Genomic DNA, 26,444 nt, shown 5'->3' with positions numbered 1-26,444 from the left:
AGCCTGCAGGATTTGCAACGGACATGTGCTCTGCTGCATGTATGTAGAAAGTAGATGATCAAGTCAGAGCCAGTCTTGGATAGTGGTGAGAGATGAATCCCACCCAATCAGGGAAAAGTGGAAGTAGGATGTTCTCTGGTGGCCTTTTAGATTCAGGGTGGAGGGATGGGCATCTTTGGTTTTGTCCTATGAGTCTGTACTAATTTTCTTCCTTTTTTCCAAATCTGCAGAAAGCGTTCAACGCCCTGTGCCACAGCACTCATTTGTACGGCCGGAGGCTGGTCTTGGAGTGGGCAGACACGGAGGAGACGGTGGAGGCCTTGAGACGGAAAACAGCAGAACATTTCCACGGTAACGTAGCGGCATCCTTCTGGCCTGTCAATACCGCTGTGGCTGGCGTTGTCCCATCTGGCATACGCTGCTGGTCCACGCCAGCCCTCTCCCGGCAGCTGTGTGCCCCGGGCTGGCAGAGAGATGCTGGAGCCTGACAACCTCAGTGCGAGGGGTCTCGCGCAGCAAAGGCGGGCACAGCCCACCGAGGCAGGAAAGCCGGAGGAAACCTCCTCTGCCTGGGGAGGAAACTGTGCCGAGGAGCTGCAGAGAGAAGCCAGCGATGGAGGGCTGCGCTCCGTCCCCAGACAGGGTGAAGCAGGAGGAATCCAGGCTGGCTTCTCCTTTGTCTGCAGCAGCTCTCCGCGTGCACGGGAGCGTGTTAACTCTCCATGTGCTGGCAGGCTCAGGCATCTTGTGATGCCACATGCCTGCTGAAGGGCTTTTGCGCTGCCTGCCTGCACCCCGGGGTGCTCTGTAGGTGTGAACAGGCTGAGGAGGGCACGGGGGAAGCAGCTTTGATGCCCCTGTTTCTGCATGAGCGGCGAGACGCGGGGTACTGAGCCGGTGAGATGCCAGTTTGGAGACGGTGCTGTGCTGAGATAACCCCTTTCGTTTCCCAGCGAGGATCATTTCTTGTAAAAGGCAGGCGCATGGGAGGGGGGTGATGGCGTTCATCTCCCTCACAGGGCATAAGAACCTGATTAAGAAGGGCAAATAATTTGACCGTTGTTTGAGATCCGGAGAGTCTCGTTTGGATCAGGTTCTGGAGAGCGGCAGCTCCACAGATAACAGTGCTGCAGGCTTCTATTGACAGCCATTGACAGGTACAAATGCATTGCTTGGCAAATATTTATGTAGGAGGTGATCCCCTGGGCAGGAGGACTAAGCCGGAGATCAATGCTCCTCCTTCCGCATCCCTTCCCAGCTCCCCTCGCCATCATGTTCGCGCCCGCCGCCGAGGGGGTTGGCATAGGCGGTTCTGGGGCTGCGCTCCTCCATCCGCGGAGCTGGAAAGCGCAGCACGCCTTGCTTGTGCAGCGAGCCTGCCTCCGGCGGGACCTGCCTCGCCTTTGGGGAGTGCTGATTACTGCAGACAGGCAGCAGGTTGGGAAAGATGCGGTTTGGCTGGGGAATGGACGAGGGTGGGTCCTGCTGCAGCCGGGTGTGCAGCAAACTGGGAGAGCGCGAGGAACAACAGGCTGATCTCCGACGTGGTGCCGAAAAGGAGACCAAAATGCACCGCACTGTCTAGGCAAATGTAGAGCTGTGTCGCTGGGAGCATGTGTGAGACAGCAGGGAGGATGGGCACTGCTTGGGGATGGATGCAGCCACCCAGCATCAGAGGGGGAACGTTGTGTCTAATCTGAGTAACATGAATCTCTGCCTGGATGGAGCAGGGAGCAGAAGGGATGTTTCATGTGCCCCATTTTATATTTGGGATCTCCTTTCCCCTTTTCTTCTGCCCAGCAGTGGGGGGAAACGGTCTCGGCTTTATGATAGTTGCAGACGTGCAGCAGATGCTGCCTGCAAGCTCTGCCGCCCCCACCTCTCCCCCAGGCTCAGCCTCTGTCTTGATTTCTCGCTGCATTTGCTCCAGCCCCCTTGTCGAGGGTCTTCCTCACGGAGGTGAGCACTCACGGAGACCTGCAGAGAGAGTGGTTTTTTGTCCTGTGAGGAATACAGCTTTGAGGCTGAGATGGCTCCAGGGTCTTGGCTGAAGAAACAGGAGCGAGGTTATCACTCCCCAGCTTCAGGGACTGAAAATATGATTGAAGAAGGCAGTCATCTCTGGTCTCCAACCTATCTCAGGGAGGGAGAGAGAGAAATAACATCCAATGACTTCAGCCCTACCTTGTGCACACGTGTGTTCCCGCTCCCTCCCGCGCTGCGATGCTGCTGGTGGCTAGTCCCGCTGCAGAAGGGGCTCTGCCAGGGCCGGATCTCCATGACAAAGCCCATCTGGGGCGCGCGGAGCAGGCACGGAGAGCTGGGCCATGCCTGGAAGCGGGGAAGGCAAATCAAGAGGGCTTAGCCTGGCTACGCCGTGTTTGCAGGCTGGAGTTTGGCAGATGGGATTTTATTTCTCTGGGTGCCAGTTTAGGGGGTTCCCTCTCCTGATTTCACGGCAGGGTTGCCACGGGTTTTCTGACAGCGGTGCCCAGGGGCTCTGAGAAGAGTGGGACCTAGGTCCTGCCCCAGTTGCTGTGGTTGTGGAGAAAATGAGAGCGATGGCAAGAAAGAGGGAAACGCTGCCGCTCTCGTCTCCTGCCAGCCACCATGGGGACGCTGCTCTGCCTTCTCCTTCGCGCTCCCTCCCCCTCTTAGCTGGAGGCTGATTTTCTGGAGTGGAGCCCAGGCTGGAGAGGACAGGCACAAAGCTGGTAAAGCATCGCAGCCCTGCCTTGAGTCCTCCGCCTTCCTTTTAACCTGCCGAAGCAGCTGGGCTGAGACCGCCCGACTCATGTCACTGATGACGTAGCCTAGATTCCGCAAGCTAGAAACCGAGCTTGCTTTCTCCTGTCGATCCCTGTTTCCCTCCCCTCTGCTCCTGTCCCTGCGAGGTGCAGGGGCGGCTCTGAGGTGCCCGCGGGGCCGGGCCGAGCTGCCGGCGAGGCGCCAAGCAGAGCCCTTTCCATCTGCTGCCGGTCACGAGCAGTCCCGCGCGGGGGCACGTGTGCCGCGGGCAGCCAGCCGCCACCTGAACCCGCGGTGCGCTGCCCGGGCCCAGCTGCCTCCGCGGGCGCCGGCTCGGCTCCCTCCTCCTCCTCTGCCGGCGGGGCTCGTGGCCGCCCGCTCGGTCGCTCCCCCCTCCCGCCCTGGCGCTTTCCAAAGGACGGGCAGGGTTTTGCTTTGCCGGCGCGGCGGGGTGCGTGTTTACCTCGCCTGAAGGGCGGCTCGTCCTGGGCTTCGTGCTTGCCGGGTTCACGCTCTGGGCCACGGAGATCAGAGCCGCGTTTGCTTTAGGTCCCCCGAGACCCGGGAACGTGCTTCGTGCAAGGCAGCAGGCACTTACGCTGCCTTTGCAAGCGCTCCGGAGAGCAGCAAGGTAACTAGGGAGCGGAAAGCTTTGCTGGGAAGGGGAGAGCTTTTTCTTTCCTTTTGCTCGCCCAGGTCCCAGTTTCTGCTGTCCTTTCATGCCAGACCTCCCTCTTCCCCCTTCCTCGCTCAGCCCTGCTGGGAGTGAGCCCTGCTGTCCGGCCAAGCCGAGGCTGCGCTCGCCGGAGCAGGAGGACGAGGGCAGCGGAGGGAAGGGAGCTGGTTTCCAGCTGCCCCCGCTCGCCCAGACGCGCCTCTGACAGCCGGTCGGTGGCAGAGGGACACGTTCGGTCCTGCCTTGGGCCACAGCGCCTGTCAATTCGTGGAGGAGGCATGATGGGGTGGAAACAATCTGATGCAAAAATACACTTAAATATCTTCTCTTGCTGGTGTCACGGGCAGAAGGAAAGTGGTTTGGTATTCGGCTGCTCTCTCAGGTGTTTCACTCTCCTCCTCTGTTTTTTGAAGCAGGGTGGTAGGTTTAGTTCGCCTACATCTCACCTGGGACACTGCGGTTCAGCTATTGCTTTTGCTGGTGGGAGTCAGAGCCCTTCCCATCACATGCCCATGATCTCCCCAGATCTTTACGGGCGGGTCAGGGGCAGATCCCAGGCCTGACGCATCTCCTGGGGATCCAGGGCTGCTTGCAGGGTTGTCTTCAGTCCTTTGGGTGCTCTGATGGAGAGGGCAGTGACCTCTTTGTGGATGTCCCTGTGAGTTTCCTCACCCAACTCTATGTGGGCAACTTGTGAGGTCCTTCCTACATTTTTGCGGGCTGCAGTGGCCAGGTCCGTATGGTCAGTGATCTCCAGGTAGGAAGGGATCCATCTGAAAATGGTGGAGAGGGAGGGAGAGAAGATTATTTTGGGTCTTCAAGGCTCCAGGAAACCCAAAGGAAACACTTAGTCAAGACGGAGATTCCTGGTGCCATCCATCTCTCAGCTGCTCTTTGACAACGAAAAGCCACTGCTGTGTTCACCTTGCTTTGCTACCCAAGCTGAGCCAAACGGTCCGTGTCTGAGAAGCAGAACTTGGAGACAGATGCCTTCAAAAGCAGTGGTGCAGTGGATGGGGTGAGTTTTATCCTGCCATCCAACTCAGCTTATTTCCCATTTCCTGACCGAAATTTCTTTCCAGTGGTGTGCATTGCCATGCCACGAGAGACTTTTTCCCCCGCCCAAAGTCTCTTCTGGGTCTGGAACCCTCCAGCACCACAAGGCACCTGTGCCGTTTGGAGACGACGGTCGCATGAGGCGCAGGCTTGCTGTAACGGTGTCGCGTGTTTACATTAAGCCGTGCTGGCAGGGCCGTGCCATCAATACTGGGTGACATATGGGCTCTGCTGCTGCTCCTGGCACTCTTCCTAGTTATCCCACAGAAATAAAAGCAACCGAGGAACATGTCGAGAAGAGTTTTCTGCACATACCAGAAGAAGGTGAAGGTGTCAAAGCAGGACAAACAGCTCTGATATTCCTTATCTCATGGGGATTTCGGGACACATTTCTTCCAAGTTTTATGTAATTGGAATTTAGGAATTTTGAAAAGCTCCTTCTTTCTCTTCTTCTATTTCTTCTAAGCAGTTTTTGGTTTGTTGTGGGCACAACAGTGATACATAGGTGTTTCCAAAGTTAATAGGTGATGGATCTCTGCGTAGGAGAGGCTAAAGAGTGCTAATGGAGAGGGCGAGAAGTTTGCAGTAAGGTCTTGGGGGTTGTTATCATCCATGTCCGATGAGATGACACGTTGGCCTCTACTTCCATTGGCTTGATTACAAGTTCGACCTGAACGAGCAACGAACTCATCTCGCCCTGTCTCATCGTACAGGTCTCACTACCATCACAGCTGATTCCAGCGTCTCCAGGTTTGAAGAACCACCTTGATCATTCAGGCTGGTGTTCTAAGTAGCGCAGGCCAAAACCTCTCACCCAGCAGGGTGATTACAGGCCAGTAATTTTTGTCCTAGCAATAAAATACTTTCTGAAAGTCTACACTTGGGCTGTGAGAGACAGAGAATCTTTCAAGTCCCGTTACTGACTTCTCTCTGGTACAATTATGCACCTTATTTCTAGGCACCATTTATATAGATTTGGCTTCCAGCTGTCAGGTCTCACTTTGCTGTTATTTGTTAGGTTAAAGAGAGCTCTGATCTGCTAAATCTTTTCTCCTTGCAAGCATTTGTCATAGCAATCAAGCCACTTCTGAGCCATCTTTTCGATAGGTCTAATAGATGCAGTAAAATGGAATAGGCTTCCTTCTCATTTTATGTATTTTTCAGGTCACTTTTAAGGCTTGTCCTGAATCTTTGTAATGTTCGAAGAGAAAGTGGGGACCCCAGAAGTGGCCACAGTCTGCCAGAAATGGTTTCACTAATGCTATCAGGAGAAGACAGACCACAGCCTGGTCCTGACTGTTGTGACCGTCGTAACACACTGTGTGCTCACAATGTTGTCTCCAGGCACAGTGTGTAAAGGATTAAGTCCTCTTCTCACTTCTCAGTGTACTTTCTTTTCATCCTGAGACAAGAGGGTGTTGTATCAGCAAAAACACTTCTTTTTCTTGAGTTTTAAGTGCTCCCCGCAGCGTGTTGTTAATCTGTGGAACTCGCTGTCACAAGGTAGCTGGAGAGGCCGAGAGCTTTGCAGGTGTCAAGGGAGGTTTTGATACTGCTCTGGATGGAGAGACTGTCTAGTGTAATATTCAAGAGGGTAAAGAGAAAAAAAAATTGTGAAGGATAGAAACCTTTTTGCTTAAGGGCATGAACCAACCCCGGGCGGGGAGGGAGTTAGGAGAAGGGCAGCTGAGGAGCGATAAGGAGAAGCCACAGAAGTGTTGGTTGCTGGTTGGCCTTGGGGGCCACTAAACCGGCCTCTCAGGCAAAGCAGGATTGTGGCAAACAGGCTACATCAGGGCAGTGGGGGCTGGATGAGTCCTTCCCCCACATGTCTTACCACCAATGGCCTGTCTCTCTGCCCTAGTTTTGGGGGGTGGTACCCGAGAGCCGTTGTGCCAATCCTCCCCTTGGGAAAGAGGGATCACGGATGTCTTCAGAGCCAGCAGGGACAATATGTTGGCTCTGCTGCTCCCGAGAGGCTAATAACTAGAGACGAGGGGGTCCCAACGCCCTGTGGCTGAGCCGGCCAGCCCTGGGGCAAGGGGCAGATCCGCGTCTGTGCCCCCCTCCCAGGGGAGAGGTTTGGGGTCTTCTGCGGAGCCCTGATGCAAACCTGCAATTCTCCTGCCTTCCCACGATCGCATAAACGCCCTGCGCGCAGAGCGTAGGCGAATAAAACCTCCTTTTCCTTTCCTTGCCTTCACGGCACACTCGCCGCGGGGCGAGCGTTGCAGGTGCAGCCCCCGAGCTCGGCCGTGTTCGAGGAGCGTTTCCGAGCGAGCCGGCGATGCCCCAGCGTGTGCGCGCTGCCTCTCTCCCGGGAGTTTGCAGTCCGTGCGGAGAAGGTACTCGCTCCCAATCCGGCTAAATTACTATTGACTTGTGTTCTCTGCGCTTCACAAACATTTCACTCAGCCGTCACCAGCGGGGCTGGCGGTATCCTACCAGGGCTAACTTGGGAAGCCAGCTGTGCTGGGCCGTTTTTCCTGCTCTTTCCCATCGATCAAAGAATTAAATTGACAGATGGGGAATTTTGCGCTCGACTCGGGAAGGGGAAAGAATGACTTTCTTTTATTGCCGGGGCGGGAAGAGGGCCGAGCGGAGGCTTCGGGAAGGGTGGCGGGCATGCGGATAAACGGAATTGCATGAGCTGGGTCGGGGAGAGGGGCCTGGCCGGGGACCTATTTCACGTTTCGGTTGTAAGAGCCATGGGGAGAGGGCGAGAAAGGAGAGGGCAGCGGAGCAGAAATATTTCTAACGAGACCCTCTGGCTCAGCAGAAGGCTGCAGGGCCGGTGTAAATCAGAGGAGCCCCACTGCAGCTCGCTCCGGCGAGATGAGGAGCCCACTGGTTATTTATAGCTGGTTGCTGGAAGCCGAGAGGATTTGCCAGGGGAAGGAGCGCTCCGTACTTGACCCGTTTCTTGTCCTCTCCCGCGCAGCCACTGCTGGCCGCAGTTGGAGGCAGAGCAGTCTGGCCGGGGGCAGAGGAGCTCTTGCCAACGTCGGTCCGCACCGGTGGAGCGATGCCGGTGTACGATGCGTTTGCCTCCTTTTATTTCTTCATTCGGTTTGAAGAGGAAACCTCACCAGCACCCTGGCCCGCGTCCCGGCTGCAGCAGAGCTGAGCGATGCCCTTGGTGGGGAGAGACCTCTCTGTAGCCGGCTCTTGGGCTGCGGAGCGTCGGGCTGCCCTCGACCCGCCGGCCCCGGGGATGCCGGAGTTGGAGCCGGTGTGGCCAGGTCCTGTGGGAAGGGTCTTGTCCCCTGCCTGGTCCCCAGAAGCTTTTCCAGACTGCTCCTGCTTTGCACGGCCCACCTCCAAGCGCTCCTTTTGCCTTTCGGCTGCGTGACGGGGCTCTTGCTCTTCCTCGCCTTCTCTCCGTTTTGCTCCCTTTGTATTTATTTTCTTCTTTCTTCCTTTTTTTAAATTTTTTTTTTCTAGAGAGCATCTGTAACTAATGCAAACACATGCCGTAGCCAGAGAGTAAAACCCTGCAGGATTAGCGTGGCCTCCGCAGCCCTGCCACGCTATAATCCCGTGGTAATCCCCCGCTCGGCCCACCCCCGCCGCCTTTGGCTATTGTTTAAAGGAAGCAAATGGGATCGTTAGCGGGCAAACCTTAACCAGCGCGGAGCAGCACAACCGAAGTCGGACCAATTCGCTTCCCCACCCCCTGCGTTTTCCCTCCTCGTTAGGAAGCCGCGCAGCCGCTCGCTGTGCTCCCAGGCAGCTCCGCGCCTGAGCCGAGCTGGGAATCGCTAGACCCGATCCCGGGGGCCTGGTTGCACTGGGAATTCGGTGCAGCCCGCCGAGGTTTTTACTGTTTCTCTGCAATTTGGGGCCCTGTCATGCAGGGCTGTGCCCAAGCTGCCACGGGAGCCGGGTGCTCCGGGGAGTGTGGCCGGGGTCAGGGTAGCGCAGCGGGGCGAAGGGATGGCTCTGCATCGTGTCTTGGGGGTTTGGGTGCTGCCGTTGCTGGGAGGGCGCCGAGCTCCTCTCTGTGTCGCGTGGGAGTGGGCTGAGTGAGGATCAGGGTGTAAGCGTGGGCTGGGGCGTATTGGAGAGAGGGGCACTTCTGTGGCCAGTGCTGCCTTTATTTGTTTCGTATCGGAAATCCCAAATCTCCAGTGAAGCCTCCTCCCGTTCACGTGTGCTCCCGATAAATCCACTTGGTTTTATACCAGCCCTTCCTTGCTTTGCCACTTGATCTGCCCCGAGCGCGATGGAGCGGAGCCCTGCAACCCCCCAGCGCACGTGGCTGCAGGCGCTGCAGGACCCCTGGGTCCGGGTGCACCGCGCTGCCGGGCCGGGCGGCCTCTCCTGGGGTCTGGCCATGGCGTTAGAGGTGCGAGAGCCGGGCGCTGAGGGGCACGAGAAGCGCCGCACTGTGCGGCCGGCCCGGCGTTGGGGGCGGCTCCGAGCCGCCGTCCAGGGAGGTTGCTGCAGCTGTGGCCCCCGCGTGCTGCTGTGTCCGGCTCACGGCCGCCAAGGTGAGCTGCCGTCCTCGGCGGCGGTGCTGGGGGCATCTCGGCGTTTGCTTTCAGACTGCGTTTCATTTTGCATTTGCCTCTCAGTTGCACTGGAGTTTCCTTTCTGTTTGCAGTGCCCCAGATCCCGGCTGCCCCAGGCACACAGCTTCTGCTGCTCCGTGGCCAAAGTCCCTTCCTGCCAAACAGGTCGGGTCCTGTTTTGCAACAGTCTGAAATATAACGCTGATCATAGGTGTGTGCACGTGCACCCGTCCTCTTCTGCACAGAGCCCCGATCATCGCGGGGATATCTGCAAGAGTCTGGCAGATGGAGAGGGGAAAACTGTATCTGCAGAGAATTTGGGAATTAAGACCGCGATTGATGCTATTTCTAATTCTTGAATACTCATGCGGGGACAACCGCGGGGAGCAGGAGGTGTTGGGAGCCAGTGCCGGAGCTGGGCACGGTGGGCAGAGTAAAGGAGACGGCTGACCGCGGAGCTTGCGCTTCCCCGTGTTCTCGATTGTCCCTTGCTCCTTCCGCCGGCGGAGCTGCAAAGAGCTGCCGCTGGGCTCCTCGCTTTAACGCTTCAGGTTTCCTCCCCTCCTGATGGGACCCCGCAGCTTCTTGCCACCCGCCAAAGGTCGGCCCCGAGTTGGAGCCGCGAACGGCTGCGCGGGCTCGGCACCCCCGTCTCCCCGCTGCCGCCGCACAGGGAGAGGAGGGAGCCGGATCCTGGCATTCTGTCAAGGAATTAATTGAAAAATAAAATCATTAGATGGGAACTCCAGAAATGCAAAATTGTTTGGAGGTGGGGGGAGGCAGAGGAGGGGGGATGTGAGCTTTTGTCAGGTTAATTTCTTCTGTATTGATGTTTTGTGACATTTACTTGTTGTTTATCTCCCGCAGCAGCTGTAATACTAAAAGAAAATGCACAGCTTGTTCCATTTATTTATTTTACACCTTTTCTTCAGTCCTCTGGTATGTTTGTTTGTTTGCGAAACCCAGCGAGGCTTTTGATGTCTGAAAGCGGGATTTCGACAGCTGTTCGCCATGTGCTTCGCGGGAGCGAGAGCCGCCGGGTGGGGGGGAGCGGGGGGAGAGGGGCTGCGGCTGGCTCCTGCCCGCAGGGCCGTTCCTGTTCCTGCCCGTCGGGGACGAGGCAGCACCGATTTTCCCGTCAGCGCGTGGGCCGAGTGGCTTAGCTGCCACCTCAACCAGGTGCTGATGTTGGGGGTTCGGACCCTTGCTCAAGGGCGCATGTTTTGTCTTGGTGCGTTGTGACCCTCGACACCCCTGTAGGCATCGGTGCCCGGGGGCCTGGGAGCGTGTGGGGCCGTGTGTCCGGAGCGGATCGGACCGTGCCTGGAAAGCTCCCTGTGGCTTCCGTGGCCGGCTGCGGTCTGCAGACACTGGCAGGGTCACGGGGGACGGTGCTGCCTGCCAGCGGCATGGGAGCGAGCGAGGAGAAGAGGTCCTCAGGCGTGACAGGGGTCGGCTCGCTGGCGGCAGTGTGGGGGACCAAGGGGTGAGACCGCCCCGGGGCTTCTCGCCAGATGCGGGAGATACGGGCTGAGCCGCAGGGTCTGGAGATCGTTGTGTGTCTCCGCAACCATGTGGACGGGTCTGTGTCCTGCCAAGAGCCTTGCTGAACCCAGCTTTGTGTCTAGGTAGGTCCTGTGACCTCTCTTTGACATGTGATCAGCAAACTGGGGTGAATGGGACGGGCTGGCGTCACCGAGGGTTTTAAGGACGAGCCTGTGCACACAGCATGGCAGGTTGCTTCCCAGCAAAGCCTTAGAGCTGGGAACGAAGCTGCTCTCCGTGGCCGAGTCCCACTGCTGTTGCCGGCCAGGAGGTGACTGGCCCATACTTCATGCTTTGCCGCGTCTGCCGTTTGCATTTCTGCTTACTGCCGCCAGTTACCTCCCTGCAAATCCAATTTCCAGAGGCTATTGTGCTCTGCCGGAGCCTGCTTGTTATGAAGAAGGAAATGATGGTTGAGGGGCTTTAACAGGGAAGGGGATGAGGAGGGCTGGAGATGGAGCTAATGAGGAGACAGCCTGGCAGTGGCCAGGGCTTGACGAGGCATCCCGTTCTCTCCCTGTCTACTCACCTGGTGAGGAAGGTGTCGATTGCCTCTCACTTTCTCTCCTGACATGCTCTTGTCTCCTTCTACCTCTGGCTGGTGGGTTCTTCTCTGCCTCTCCCAGACACCCCCGTCTCCCCAAGGAGGAGGACCACGTGCAATCCCAGCCCTTCTTGCACAGATTCCAAGGGGAGGGATCTATCCGGCTGCCCAGATCCCCTCCGAAGGCCTGCTCTGCTGTCCCCAGTGCTGTGACAACCAGGGACAGCCACCCCCAACTCCAGCACGCTCCTGCCCTGTTCTCTCCCCATTGCAGGCAATACCCTCATATAGTTGCCTCGGAGGCTGGAACAGGCTGTGCCTGGACTTCTGCTGCTCCAAGTCTCCATCCATCGTCGTAGTGCTGGGGTGGTCTTCTTGGTAGCTTCACCTAAGAAGCAGCCTACAAACAGAGTATGTTGGTGGTAGTTTTCCTGCATGGTCCATGGCTTCAAGCAGAGAGGCAGGAGGCAGCAGAGATTTCCCCTGCTAAATCCACTAGGAATAGCAGGCTGTGCCCAGCACAGACAGATCCCATGTGGCTCTGGGCTGGGGTTTCTCCTTGACAGTGGTGTGCTGCGAGGCCTGGCTTGTAATTGTTGCCTTTCTTTTTCTCCTACATTGCCTTCTCTACCATCTGGGCCTGGACAGATTCCCCAAAGAAGAAAAAACGATCGGAGCTTTTGGATGAAATCATGGAGCAGCTGGAAGAGGAGGAAAACATCAAAGATGGGAATGACTAGCTGGTCTTCAGCAGCTGCCAGGCGTCCAGAGAGGTGGGTACCTGGGCACTGGGGACGGTGGCAGGAAGAACTAGCCCTCCATGCAAAAATGTACTGGGCTGTGTCAAGGTTGGCAACACTGGGTGACACTGAAGGAGAACAAAGCTCTTGGGACATGCATGGCATGGACATACAGCCCAAGAAAGGTGTAAATATGTAACTGCAGGGATCGAGGCAAGCATGTCGGTACAGGTATGGTGGTGATGAGAGAGCTACTTGGCAGCAGTTCAGAAATGGGTGACTCTTTGGTGAGCTTTGCAACCTTGAGGCCCTGCACAGGAGGAGGACAAGCTTCCCTTGCATGTGGCAACAGCTCTTGAGTTTCTTAATGGTGCACGTCCACACGTCCCACAGCACTTTGGAAAGATTACACCCGGGGCTCCCCCATAAGCCCAGAGCCCTCAGCTGGGGAAACGCTGGGTATTAAGTGCCTGGGATGGAGCAGACATGCTGTGAAATCTCTGAGCAGAACAGAGGAACGAGGAGTTCCCAGGTCCTGGTGCCTGTTGGTGTTGTTGCCAAGGCTGGCAGCCCCTGCATGAGGATCCCACCCCACTGCCTGTCTTCACTTTCGTCCTGGCAGGCTATTTGCCATGGTCTCAGGGGATACGGCCCAGAATCGTGCTCAGTTCTGCTGTTTAGGCTCCAAATTGAAGCGAGTGTGTGCACTGCTTGTGTTGTTACATGCTCCCCAGCCTCTCTTCCTTCCCACAAGGAAGCCAGCAGAGCTGTCAAATCGCAAATTGTCCCTCGCTCTCTTTGTGGGAGAACCGATGGGCTGCCAAAAAAGAGCCTGTCTAGAGACCAACCTGCAGCTGCTGCCACAAAAGAGACAGTTTGACAAATACCTTTCCCCTGCCACCGTTGGCGACCTCCGTGGCTCGCTCCAAGGGGACCATTCGCCCCAGGGTCACTCGGACGCTGGCTGGCTGCTTGTGGGGGCTGGCTGGCTGCTGGGCTTTTGGGCAAAGCTGGGTTTTTCTTCCACCACCCACCCAAAAAGCAGTGTAGTTCTGTTATTGCTGTTCGAAGGGATCAGCAAGCTCAGGGGCTGGCAAGTGCAGGCCAGGTGTCCCTTGATGCTAGGTTTGTAGCAACCAGGCATCTCTTGATAGCGGTTTCCTTGCAGTTGCAGTTATTTCTGCTCAGTTGGCCAGAGTGAAGTTGTCAGCACCTATAGGGAAGGTGCTGGTGGCAGAGTAAGCCACAACGAGGTCCAGCTTGGACCTTGACAGAGAGGCCAAGGGCACTGTGGAGGAGAGACGTCAGCCTTGTCCGGTGGCAAGACCGACTTCTCCATGGCTGGGTGAACTGGCAGGGCAGCGTGGAGGGGGATGTTGCGCTCTCTGCTAGTGAGATGTACCCATTTGGCAGAGAGGAAAACTTGTCAATCCCGTTGGGAGAAAACTTTCAAAAGAAAAACAAGTCAAGGAGATATGATTAAAAAAAAAAAAAAAAACAGAAGGCACAGAGGCTCGAGTGAGATGTAATAGGACTCCAGTAATTGCACCACTTTCTCCCTTTGACTGGTTAAGCTGCTTACAGTATCTGGTTCATGCCGTCTCAAGTACTGATTGGCATTGCTCCTTCTTGGCATGTGTCTTCTTTTAGTTGCATCACTGGAGGCTAGAGAGCCAGAGATGACATAGATTGGCAAGAGGGAGCCAGGCCCAAATAGCTCTCCTGCCGTCAAACAGCGTACAGTTTAGCAACCCTTCCACCTCATCCTGAGACCTCCTAGCAAATCCTGCATGGGTTCAAAAGAGACTAGACAAGTTCAGGAAGAATAAGCCCATCAGTAGCTATTAAAACACTGTAGTCCAGATGGAATTACTGGCTTGGGATATCCTCGAACTGCTGTTAGCCGGAAGCTTGGAGAGTAAACAGGCACATGCGCCCTATTTCTTAACCCTCTCCACCCCCTCAAAACATTCACTACTGTCCTTGATTTGCTTTGCAGCTGCTGGGTTTCTGGGGCTTGCAGGGAAGGGAGAGCTGTGGTGGCACCGCGCGTGTGCCCATGCCGCTTCACGCTCTTGTGCGAGGGCCAGGAGAGCAGAGCTGGCTTGTCTGCCTCGTCCTTCCCTACCCGGGGCCGTGAGACCGGCATCCGTCCAGCCTGCCGCTCTGCTGGGCTTCAGACTCAGCCCTGCTCCCCCCTTTTGGGAGGAAGAATCTCAACTTCTGTGGTTTTTTGATTGATTTTAATTGGACACCTCCTCCAAAAGGAGAAGGAAGGGAACATAGGGATAGTCCAGACCTCCCTCCGCTCCCCATTTCAATCTGTTTATGTGTTTGCTTGCCGTGGGCTCATCTCTCTTGCCGATGGGCAGAATAGCTGGTGCTTTCCGATGGGGTGGATGCTGTGCAGAGAAACTCGAGTAGGGGAAGAGAGTTAAGGGTGCCCCGCTGGCCCGTTGCCTGCCGGGAGGTGATTCAGGGTGTTGGGCTGACAAATCCTACATGCTGGAGGGAAAGTTATTGCATTGCTTCCTCTAGCAGGATTTATTGTTTTCTCAGCACTGGCAAGGAACAAATTTGACACGTTCTGGCTCCAATTTTTATAGCCACATAAATGACGTAGGTTCCTAAAGCTCATCAAAATGGAACATGGGCCCCAGGAGGCCTCTGGGAAGGCCACCAGGAGTTTGGCTCCATTCGGGGGGCAGCTCAGGAAACGCTTCTGCCTATAAACCTGCTGTTTGTAAGGGGAAGTGTCATTGTGTGCGCTGCCACTCCGAACGCTTCCGAAGGGACGCCGGGCTGTCCCTGGGAAGGGGGGAAATCTGAGCTCTCCTCCACGCCACCAGCGGGAAACCGCCCGGCGCTCCGTGGCGTGTGTTTGTGTGCGCGATCCGTATTACCGCCGGAGAGGCTGTTTTCCTCCCAGCAATATCTGCCTATTGTTGCAAGGCGGTACCCAATACACCTAGCAGTGGGATGCTCATAACCTTACTTATTATTGGACTTTTGTTAAACCCACAACACTGCTGGCCTCCTGAATAGCGAGCGCATCTGGGCCCAGAGCCGACCAATAACCTCCCTAATGCGGCCGCCTTCCCGGGCTGCCGCCGGTGACGGAAGCATGCACAGCACCGGGGCTCTGCTGATAAACGGGAAGGTGGTTACGTGACCACAGGAATAATCCGAGTTGGGTTAAATAACTGTCTGCTTCACGCAGTGCATCTGGAATAAGTACCAGGGCCTCAAGATAACATTTGTTCCCTTGGAACGGCTCTAATTTAAGGATGCTTCCGGATGTATGTGCCGTTAACACCTTCTCGAGAAGCCAGCCGGAGGGAAGGCGCGGGGAGGGGACGCAGCGGCGCGGGAGGGAGAGGAGAGGTAGTGTTGCTTACGCCGAGGCAGGCCCGGTGCTTTGGACATATTCCTGCTGCTGCCCGTCCTGGGTCCCCGGGGTTTTGCCGTCCCCGTGCCGTTTGCTGTGCCATTTGCCAAAGCGTCGCTGCAGCTTTGGTGCCTGCAAACCCACCCCAGCCTTGCACTTGCAATCAGGCCGATTTTCCCGCAGGGCCCGGCGCTCATCAGAAGCTGACGTGGGGCTCGCAGGCTCTGCCTGGTTTTCGGGAGGGCCCGGAGAAGGAAGCGACGGAGGTGGCCGCGGTGGGCTACGCTACCTCTGTAATTCAGGCTGCAGCTCAGCGCTGAGACCTGCCGCAGCTTTAACACCCTGCGCCAGTCCCCCGAACCACGCAGCACCTCAGGAGCTCTGCTGCTGCGTCCCAGCCGCCGCCAGGTCCCAAACCCACCCTCCGCCGTCAGGACCCGATGCTGCTGGTCCCCAAAACGGGGGGTGCCCCCTCGAGACCTCTGCGGTGTAGCACAGCTCGTCCCTTAGCGCAGTGTTTGAGCATCAGCCCTGCCCCGCAGCAGGCGGGTATTTGCGCCCATTAAACAGGCGGGTAAACTGAGGCACGGGTGTGGGAGCAGTGCTGTCAAACGGGGTGTCAGCGTGTCAGGGAGCTGGGAAGGGACGTAACAATGGCGATGAGCTCGTCAGGGCGCGGGGGATCTCTTCTTTTCTTTCTTTGCTTGGCATTGATAAGCGGCGTTCCCGTCTCCTGATGCGTCTCCTGCTCCCCGCCGCCTTCGCCATCTGCGCCGCGGGTCCCAGAACGGCTCTGAGGTCATGGAGAGCGCGGCGGTCTCACAGCGGGAAAACGGGGCAGACGGCGACGACGCGGTTCTTGGTGGGCGAGCTGCCGAGTGGCTCGGGCGGGGGATTGGAAACGAGATGGCGGAAGGATGGGGAACGCGTGGCACCGCGAAAGGGTGGCGGTGGTGAAAAACCGCCCAAAATTCATGGGAAAAATGTTTCTGGGTGAAAGACTGGAGGGAGTCAGATCAGACCAGAAAGGTGCCTCAGCATCCAGAAGGGACAAGGACCAAATAGCGGCGTTCAGTTCGGCTGAGGATGGGCAGGGACCGAGCAGAGGACGCAGGAGCTGGGCAGGGTCCCTCGCAGGCACGTGTCGCCCAGCAGCCCGTTTCAGCAAAGCTTTGCAGGGTTGCGGGTTGGGGTTGGTTTTTCCTGCTTTTTTTTTCCCTGTGTTTTTTTTCCCCTCCCCTCATTGTCTTTTTGTGGCGGGGCAGATTTCTTGCTGCGCGTCTCTGAGGTCTGCAGCAGCGACGAAAAGGATTAGCGCAAGCAGAGCATGTAGGCTTTAGAGAACAGAGCAGAGTTTGGTTTCAACATCTAATTCAATTTGTTCTGCCGAGATTGAAATATGAAATGGTTGCCAGTCAAACGTTCAAAGGGGGAGGAAGGAGGGAAGAAGAGAGGGAGCCTGCTCAAATTTAAATTTTAATGAAAATTAATTTAACCCTTTGATATGTTTTAAAACATGTTATTTCCTTGTCTGGAAACAAGCTGGAAAACATTCATGAGGGGTTTTTTTCTCCATACCTTCAAACATAATGAAGATTTTCTTTTTCCCTTAATGATACTTATCTTGTGGAGCAGTTTGACATTGGTTAATTTTTCAGACAATTTGGTATCAAAGAAATCTATTTGATGTGTACTGGGGGGGCTGTGTATGTGTGTACAGATATATGTATGTACATTAATTATGGAAGTGCTGATCACAGCTCTGGAGTACAGTTTGAGTTAATTTCTACTCTGCAAGCAAAGACTCGACTTCTTTGTTAGATATTAAGAATCCCACATATTGCACCCCTAAAAGGACAGCACGTTTGACATGAATTTTCTGAGAACAGGCATTTATCTGCTAATTAATTTGAATTCCAATGAAAGCCTAAGTAGGTCTTCATGAAATTCATCACTCCCCACTGCCTTTTTTTTTTGTCTGAAATGATCCTGATGATAAAATAATGCAAACTCTTTAACTGTCTACATAGTTAAACATGGGAAATAGTCTCTCATTGGTCCCTAACCTATGCAGTGCTTCTCAGGCTGAACACTATCTTAATACGCTTATTTTGTTGAGGAGTAAAAATAGTTACTTTTAGCACAGGCAGTAAAAATTATTTGTAAAAGTTGTATTTCTAACAAATGGTAATATGAGAACTGTTGTAACTAGGCAGTGGGGTCACTGCTGAGGTCCAGCCCTGGCCGCTGTGCTGCCCCGCTTGTGGCTTCGAGAGCTGACCTTGGGGGTCGGCAGCTCCTTTGCCGGCGCTTCGCTGCATGTCGGCGGAAGACCTGGAGCTGGTGCGCGTCAGGAGGCAGGGAAATGTGGAGCAGTTACAGTGGGAGGAAGCGGGACAGCGAATTCGGTTGAAAAACCACAAATTAACAATCGACCCCATTTTGTGCAGGCTGCAGAGCCAGCTCCAGTCGTGGCTGTGGTTTGGGGTCCAGACAGGAGTTTTTCCCCTCCCTGTTTGCAGATGTAACATGGAGAGATGGAGGGAAGAGGGCTCGGTTGAGCCTTTTCTTCAGCTCTTTGGCAGCGGGTGCAGGAGGCTGGCGTAAGGCTTTCCCCCGCCTCCACACACTTGATTTTGATATTCTGAATATTGCAGGTGAAAGTTTGGCCACTGAAGTTAGCGGAGCTGCCCTGTCAATTTGCAGATCTTTCTGCAGACCTGGAGCAGCACAAGAGGCTGTAGTCTGAGGCACACAGCACTTGAGCAAAAAGGGCGTTTATTCACGCTGTTTAAAATACGTCAGTAGGGTATTTAAGCAAACCTCTGGGACAAAAAGCAGTGCTTTCAGTTGGAGCTGGGATAGATGCAGCTCAGACCCTTTTCTGTTTCACTCCTCCGGCTGCTCCTCTCCATTGAGTGGGGTGCTCCATTTGCCAGCCCATTGCCAGGGATGCAGGGAGAGCTTAAATCTCCATCCTTGGAGATGTTCAGAAGCCACCTGGACAGGGTCCTGGGCAGTGTGCTTTAGGTGACCCTGCTTGAGCAGGGGAGTTGGACTAGACGATCTCCAGAGGTCCCTTCCAACCTCAACCATTCTGTGATTCTGTGCTTCACACTTTCTCTCTCCTTTGGTCTTTCCCCATCTGTAAGGACCTCTGGCAGGAGATGAGGAACGGGCCCCGTGTGTCGGCTTTGCGTCATTCAGGTTGCGAGGAAGAACAGACTCAGAGTGACAGTAGTTTGCCACACCGTGCTGCATGCTGCAGAGGAGTTGGCAATACCAGAAAGCACCTGGAGCAGAGTCAGATGTTCCCTGCCTGGAGTCAGCCTGCGAATAGCTCCGTGCAGTTCCCGTTGGGTTCAGCTGTGATTGAAAGTGCGTAAAGTTTCAGTTTGAGAGAAAATATCAGTTCAAACAGGTTGTTGGTTGATTCCTCGATCATCCAGACATCCTTTAGTGCCCAGCTGTCGGGGAGGCTATCTCCAGTGGTAGCGGTGGAGACGTACATGGTAGCAGGAGACACTTCTCAGTGTGTATAAATTAGAGGGAAGTATGTTATCAGCAAATAGTGCACTACAGAGGAGCAAGGGCACTTCAGGGAGTGCTTGTGGAGAACTTGGGACACTGGTAACCATCGTTTTGCTCTGCCACTGTTATCTTCATAACCTTGGGCACACGACAGCTGGTGACCTTCTGTCTCGCTTGCGCTTTCAGTGTAGGTGCCACCCTGTGACCAGTCACCCCTAGGCTGCCTTGTGGTCCATGCAGAAATTTGGGCACTTTTAGGATATGATGCTGATCTGCTTTGTGAGTCAACTTCAGGATGAGATACTTTGCGTCCAGGATGTGCTGATTTCTCCCTGTTGACTCCAGAGGGAGCCTTGGATGAACAGCCTGGTTTCAAGCTTCTGGTCTTGGCCAGGTTGTTGCACCCTTCAGTCTGTGGGTGAGAGAACCAGAGGTGCTGGAGATGTTACAGTCCTGAGGGCTGCGTGAATTATTTCGGGCTCCAGCAGGAGAGGTCTGGAGAGTGTCTCCTGGCTGGTGTAAGACACCACTGCACTGGGTGTCCACCTTCCTGAGGACTACTGCCCATGGGCCAGGGGTGGGGAAGGGAGCAGTTAAGGGTGGTTAATATTAGCTGAGAATGTTAATAGTGGGTGGCTTTGTGCTGATCTGAGCTGGGGAGGACTGACGTAATGTTTTCACTGCTGCCATACCAAGGCACAGCTGCATCCCTAGTTGTCCGTGTTCTGCCCGTCGGAGAACTTAAATTGGTGATTTTCACTCTCATGATTCACGTTGCTTCTCACTGCCTTTCCAGTGGCGTGGATCCCTGCACAGCCGAGTAAAGCCCTGCTGACAAGCAACTTGCTTGTCCCTGAATTCCTGCAAGCCCTGGGATGTGGTGCATGATCCCCATGCGGTCCACAGATCCCGGATAGAAAGCTGCCGCCCTGGCAGGCGGGTTTTTGCCATGTTGCGTTGGCTACTTGCAGGGGGAGACCCTGGCAGGATGGACGGCAGCAGTAGCTGTGACGGATACCGACTCTTCCCTGTGCACCCGCCGTACACCCCTCTCAGGGCTTTCTTTGGAATTGGATTAGGATATTATTCAAATGCATCCTTTTTGCTGAATTAGAGGGTTAACGGATTTTAATGTAAAACTAGCTTTACTTTATTACTGCCTGTTGCCAGAGGCCTCTGTGGGCTGTTATCTACTTAAGGGGACAGCAACCAAGTCAGCGCAGAGAGAATATTGAACGTGTCCAGATTTTTCTAGGTGCTGCAGGTCCCTCCATTTTCAGGGCTGCGCATTTCCGAGGAGCGACAGTTCTCGCTGCTCTCTCCAAGTCAGGCTGCGTTGAGGTGCCCTGTTTGATTACTCAAAATGACTCATTGCCTTCGGAAAAGTCTTGACCACGATCTGTGGTGTTTTTCCGCACTGTCCTGCGTCTCAGACAGGAGGAGGTGGGGGACTCTGTGTGCGCATGGACAGGCCGGTAGTGTCCAGGGCTGGGAGCTGTTGTTTTCCTGAGCTGCGTGCTCGAATTGCTGCTGCTCGCAAAGCGCTGTGTGACCTGCCAGAGTCATTCACCTGCCATCGCTGTGCCCGGATCCAGGTGATTTCTTTTCATCTCTATTGCACTGGTGCTGGCCAGAGCATAAATCATAAATTTCAGCTGTTCTCCTCTCTCTAGTCCAGTTCTGCCTTTGCAAAAGGGAGAGTTTTCTATCCAGGCATTTGCCTGGCTTGCAGAGGAGAAGGAAGCACTGAAGAAGAACCTGAGTGTGTCTCTTTGCAGCAGACACTGTGGATGCCATTTGCCAGCTCGCTGCCAGGGATGCAGGAACAGCTTAAATCTCCCTGCGTTGCTGCATCGTGCTTGCTGCTCTCCAGCCCGAGCTGCAGCCAGCTGCTGGCTCCTTGCGGGAGCTGTGTTATCTCAAGCCTTTCTTCCTGCCTTTTGGTGTTGGCAGCCATTCCCGTCTCCCCTGTAACTCCACTAGCTCTGCTTGTCTGCTCGCAGAAGCAGTGAGTGCAGTGGCTGTATATACCTGAAGTTCTCTTCCTGCACGAGATGTGGCAGGAAAAATCCAGTAAGGGTTTGGGCTTTAAAAGACCAGACATGCTAGTGCTTTGGTTGCTGCTCCTTTGCGATGGCGTGGATCGGAAGATGCTGTCCTGAGGCAGATGCTGCTGCCTGACTGGCACGCTCTCACCTGGAGACCGTCCCCTTGCTGCCTCAGTTTCCCCATTTGCAAAATACCGTGCAGAGCTACAGGTGGGAGCAGCTGCGTAACGTGCGCGTCACCTAAATCTCTGCCGCCTGCAGTCCAGGTCCCTGCTGGGGGTGCAGGTGTGCTGCAAACTTGCTTTTTAACTAGCAGTCGAGGCTTGCTTTTCTTCAGCTCATGATTGTACTCCTTCCTCCCTCCTTGTGCCCCTTGCAGTTCTGCGCCCTGTTTGCTTCTCCCCTGCTGGAGAATTAGCGAAGACGATGGCGTAGCCCGCTGATACCCCTGCGCCGCCAGCCTCCCGTGCCCGGGCCGCCTGTGCCGGGCCCCGAGTCCCTTCTTTACATTTCCTGCAGCCGGCATTAAAATATTCTGACTGTGTCTAAGGGATCAGACACACAGACAAGTTACCACTGCGTGACCAATTACCGTGGATCAGCCGGTCCATAGTACCTGCCTGTCCTCAGGCCTGCTCTTAGCTTCAGCCAGAGCCAAGGTGACTCAAGGTAGTTTGACCCTTTAATGGAAGGGGACAGCAGCAAACTCGAACGGCCTCAGGCTGCAACTGCACGCAAGGACAGCGCTCTCAGATGCCGGCTGGTGATTTGCTCACGACTTAGGGAACGTGAACTTCTGCTTCATGTTACAGCATATCTGGACTTACCCCGGGGTCACACCATGACTAACGTCTTGCCTGGCACCATCACGTTCCACCTTAAGCGCGCGCTGATACTGGTTGCGGCAGGTCTGAGTACCCTCGCTGGAAAATAAAATAGGATAGCGAGAAGCCACTTTGCAGCTTTCCTTTCTCTGGAGTGTGGCTGCGTGTGGCTGAGACATGCTGCCTCCTGTTTTCCCTAAATATATGCATTTGAGAGGGAGAGAAATCGCATGGCAGGGCTTGAGATTTCAGACTTATCCATTCATGAATAATAATCAGGCTCAGTAATTCACAGTAAATGGGTATCCAAATTGGCTAATAAGGGAGGCTTTCACCCCAAACTGGAGCTAGGAGGAGAGGCAGAGAGAATATCAACAAACGTTGGCTGAGGCATATGTGTACGCGATGTGACCTGAATCAATGAAATATGCAAACCAGTGCCAAACGCCAGGGAAATAGCATAAAAACCTGTCAGCAAGACCTAGGAACGGTGAGGGAATGGAGGAGTTTGGAGAAAGGCAGGCAACCGAGTTCCCCTTCTGTAGGATTTCAACAGCTGGTGTCTTCCAGCAGGGAGATACTCTGGCCTCGTGTAGGAGCACAACCGGGTGCGGATCTCTTGGTGCCGTGGTCCATAATTTTTGCCACATTATTAGCATCAGCTCTCTTTTGGGGTCACTGCTGTGCGTGGTCAGGTTGTAGCTGTCCTGGTGGGATTATCGGGAATGAAGACGGGGAGAGGGCAGGTGAGGAGAGTGGAGCTGGCGGTTCCCCCGCAGGCTGGGCCGCGGCATTGGGCGAGTGGTGGCCGAGGGAGGTCCGTGTGGTGGGAGCAGTAGCTGGGGGACCCCAGCCTGTGTCCCAACCCTCAGGCAGTGGTTTCTTGTCCTCCCCATTGCAGAAGGGCCCCAGGACCTAACTGACCCACAGGCTGCCCGTCCCATGTTTCTAACTCGCACTCCTGCCCCATCATACACGTGGGCTGTAAGAGGAAGGTCCCTAGCCTGTGTTAGTAGAGGTTGTGTGGGGGAAAAGAAGTTTTTTTCATATTCATCCAAGTAAAAATTAGATTTTACTTTGTCTGGTGGTTAATTTTTCTCCTGTAAGAGAGAGCGAGATAACGTTGGGAGCTCCGTTCGGGTGGAATGAGGTGGGTTATCAGTCTTCATCTGCCAGCAGCAGACTCCAATTAGGAGGCAGCGTTGCCCCATGGGCGCTGTTGAGTGGCTGGTGATATTAATGGGGAATGTGGGAAACTTCTCTCCAGCGTCTTACACCTTACGGAGCCGCAGTGGAAGGGAGCTCAGGAGGTCACCTAGTCCTTCCCTACGGCAGATCAGCTGCTTGTTCCCAACAAATGTTCCTCTAATGTCGCCTTAAAAGCCTCTGTTGCACAGGCTGTGCTACCTTCCCGTGGTCAGGCTTTCCCTCCCACCCTGCTGTTGGAGCCTGCCCTGTCCGAATCCCGGAGGATCCAGAGGACAGTTTGTTCCCTCCTCCTTGCTGTCTCCGAGGACGGTGACCATGCTCGCCTTGGCCTGTGTTGGAGGTGAGCTCCCAGAATCGGTGCTACCAAGGCACAGGGGGGATCTGTTGACCCCGTCGGCCTCAGCCCCATCCGAGGCAGGGACGATGAGTGGCTGCTCCTAGTCCTGCTGGGCCCTCCGCTCAGATGCACCGTAGGTATTTGTGCGAGAAGTAACGTGTTCAAAAACATGTAAACGAGCTCAAGGTCCGTTTTCAAAGGCAGCTGAAATGCCTGTGAATCCGATCATGCAACAGCACCCCGAGTCAGGCTGCTGCCGTCGGAAAGGTTTGTCCGAAGTGCCTCGCTCGTTCAGGGTCCAAGGTTCTTCCATGGTCTGCGACGTTTGAAAGGAAAGCAAGGAGGCAGGAGAGGAGTCTGCTCTCCTGGAGGTCAGGGTCCAATCTGATGCCTGAAGGCCCAGAATTGGCTTTTTTCGCTTGCTGTGTCTGCATGCATGGTCACATCGGTATCCTCTGCCGTCCAGGTGGGAGGAAAACAGCTCTTGGAGGGGGAGGTAAGGCTGTAAGTGTATCAGTGTTGTACAGGAAAGGGCTAAAAAGCTGCACAGGGCATTGCTGTTTTATGAGCTCCGGTGGCTGAAGGGGGCATCACTGAAATGGAAAGAAACCACCAAAAGGAAAAGAAAGCGGAGAGATCACTGTGTTAAGACACCCAAAGAAAAGAAAATCAGAAAGCACTTATGCAGATCTCTGGGTGCCTCAATCCATAATTAATGCTATTTAAACATGTATAATAGAATCTGCAAATCCAGCCATCGACTAGTTAAAGAAAGGATCCCCCTCGGAGGCCTGGCTGTTGTCAGGCAGTGTTTTGCAGCTGCTAAATGACTTTTTAAATTGCGGAGAAACCTACAGCCACTTTTACAGTCCCCTTAGCTCACTTATATAGGGCAGCGCAATGGCTTGAGAGCACCACGCTGCCGCTTGGCTGAGTTACCCGATATTACAGTCCCAGCGTCCTACAGCAAGGAATTGCAATGGATTCAAAATAAACTGCAGCTACTCTTTCCAAAGGCGATTTTCCTCCTGCCCTTCCACCCCGCCCCCTCATGCTTCTGGATTGAGGACACTCAGAAAATTTAGCACACTGGGAGGCATGGAGCAAACGAGCCTTTTTTTTTTTTTCCCTGTGACTTGGCTTATTTAAGTGTGTTGGAAAGTCATTTCGGGGCACGCAGGCAGAATGTTTTTCCTCGGGATGTGACTGATGTGCTAGACACCCCGGCAGCTAAAGCACTGCAGCGCTGGCGGCCAGAGCCCTCCCTGTATCCCTCCATCCCTTTCCTGCGGCTTAAACCTCCCCTTACGGTCCAAAAACGGGGATGGGATTTAGCAGGTGTAATGAGGACATCCCTGTAAGCCACTAGCGAAGGGAAGGAAATTGTGCACCTGCCTCTCCGGCGTTTGGTGACCTAAAATAAAAGGCCCCGTCTTTCGTGGGTCAGGGAGGGGTTTGATCCGTCTGTTGAGACGCAGACCGAGCTGGCAGTGTGGTTTGCAGGACGTGCAGCGTTGGGCCACCGCAGAGGAGCGGGTGCGGCGGTGTAGCCGGGCCAGGGCCATCAGCCCGGGGACAGGGTCGCAGCAGGGACTGCCGGACGGACAGTCCCAGATGCTCGAGGGAGCGGAGGGCTGGGCGCTTCGTCAGAGCTCTTCCAAGGCTCAACGTGACAACTCCCGTCCTCCTCTGCCCGTCTGCGGCAGCCCAAACTTCTGCCCTCTGCCTGCGCCTCCTGCGATACCGTGCTAGTGGGTGAGGAGGGAGGGAAGAGACTGAGCTGAAGCCCAGGCTGCGTTAGCGCCGGGTGCGGCCGGGCAAGGTGTGCAGAGGGGTGCGGTCCTCGGGATGCGGTGCCCTGCATCTGGGCAAGGAGTGAGGAGCTTGCCACCACCCGTGCCTTGGCAAGTCACCTCCTGCGCGCCTGTAACTGCTGGCGAGTGCAGGTCGCTGTGCGTTGGTTGACACGTCCCCCAGGCTGGCTGTGGGCACTATCACAGCTCAGCTAATGAGCAGCACGGCCGTGTGTTGGGGGTCCGCCGGGTACGAGCCAAGCGGCCCCTGCCCCGCAAACTTCCCCGGCGAGGGCAGCGGCCAGCCCCGTGGGAACAGTCCCGTGGTGTGGTCAGGGCAGAGATCTCTCGTGACACTCTGGGTAAAACTGAATTTTGCATTTCGTGGTCTGATCTATAAGCCAGCGAAGGAGAAAACATGACAATTTCTTTTCCCCCTAGAGCTCCAGGCAGGTGTGCTGCTCTGGCCGCAGGGGAGACCAAAGAGCTACCGCCACCAGCTCACCCCGAGCCTGGATGCGCCCCGCCAGCTCTGCCAGTGCAACCGCTCCCTTGGTTGCTCCTACAAAATGACCCGGGTTAGCAAAATCCTACCAGTGTCTAAATTGCCCCAGATTGTTTTGACAGTCAGACACATGCAGTTGTGCTGGCAGAGCTGAAGGCTCGGTAACCTCCGGCAGGGAGGCAGAGATGGGCAGGTTGGAGGCAGGAACCTCTTTATTTCGTCTTGGCCGAATCCAGACCAGCGTGTGTGACTGGGCTAAGACAGCCCTGGGAAACGGGAAGACAGACTCCACTGCAAGAGCAATTTTAAGAACATGTCCAAAGAAGCGATTAAAACCACCCGTTTCTCAGCCCCTGCAAGGCAGCGGAGGGCTCACTGCCGAAGGATCTCGAATCGTGAATCCTGCTCCCGGCAGGAGAAACGGGATGGAAACGCAGGCACGCTGCGAGCCGGGCAACTGCTTCGCCAGGCAGCTGAAAACCAGGGCAGGCGCTCCTCCCACCAGAAATTTGGAGATGAAAAATCGAAATTGGGAAGTTTTTAGAAATGAAAGCAGGGGGGAAAAAAAAGAGAAGCTGTGTTTAAGCTGCTGTGCCTCGAGTCCCTCGCGAGCGGCGACGATTGCGTTTGCATTAGATGAAAGGGGGGCGGCGGGGGGTGAGCGCAGCCAGGGTGGCTGAAGGCAAGAGCATTGGACTTAGTTAGAATTCAGCCGTTAGATCTCTCCTTTCTCTCTGATGACTGAGTGTGATTGACACTTACAAATTACCCAGCCAAAAGTGTCGAGTCTTTGACCCCTGAGTAACATCTTTGGCAAGCCTGAGATTTGCCAGCATTTTGTCATCTAATTACTACAAATCCCTTGAAAATTCACTGGCTGGTGAATTTTTAATGCGGGACAATTTCAATGTGATGCATCGCCCAGATGGGCACCCGCGCGTGCTCTTTCTGTCTCCCCCTCCTCCTCTTCGCGTTCCCTTTCTTCT

At 55.1% G+C, this 26,444-nt stretch overlaps 1 protein-coding gene across 3 annotated transcripts in view; it reads left to right on the top strand.

The window, feature by feature from the left end:
* RBM19 (RNA binding motif protein 19) overlaps positions 1-26,444 on the top strand; it is a 91,655-nt gene that overhangs the window by 64,496 nt on the left and 715 nt on the right. For all 3 annotated transcript variants that reach the window (XM_026119205.2, XM_026119204.2, XM_064522312.1), the window contains exons 23-24: positions 231-351; positions 11,732-11,856. In XM_026119205.2, the coding sequence (XP_025974990.2) occupies positions 231-351; positions 11,732-11,823 (213 nt within the window). In that variant the 3' untranslated portion in view covers positions 11,824-11,856. The remainder of the gene's footprint in view (positions 1-230; positions 352-11,731; positions 11,857-26,444) is intronic.

Source organism: Dromaius novaehollandiae, chromosome 17, assembly GCF_036370855.1.
Source record: "Dromaius novaehollandiae isolate bDroNov1 chromosome 17, bDroNov1.hap1, whole genome shotgun sequence".
NCBI lineage: Eukaryota > Metazoa > Chordata > Aves > Casuariiformes > Dromaiidae > Dromaius > Dromaius novaehollandiae.
This window is presented reverse-complemented; position numbering and strand designations above follow the sequence as displayed.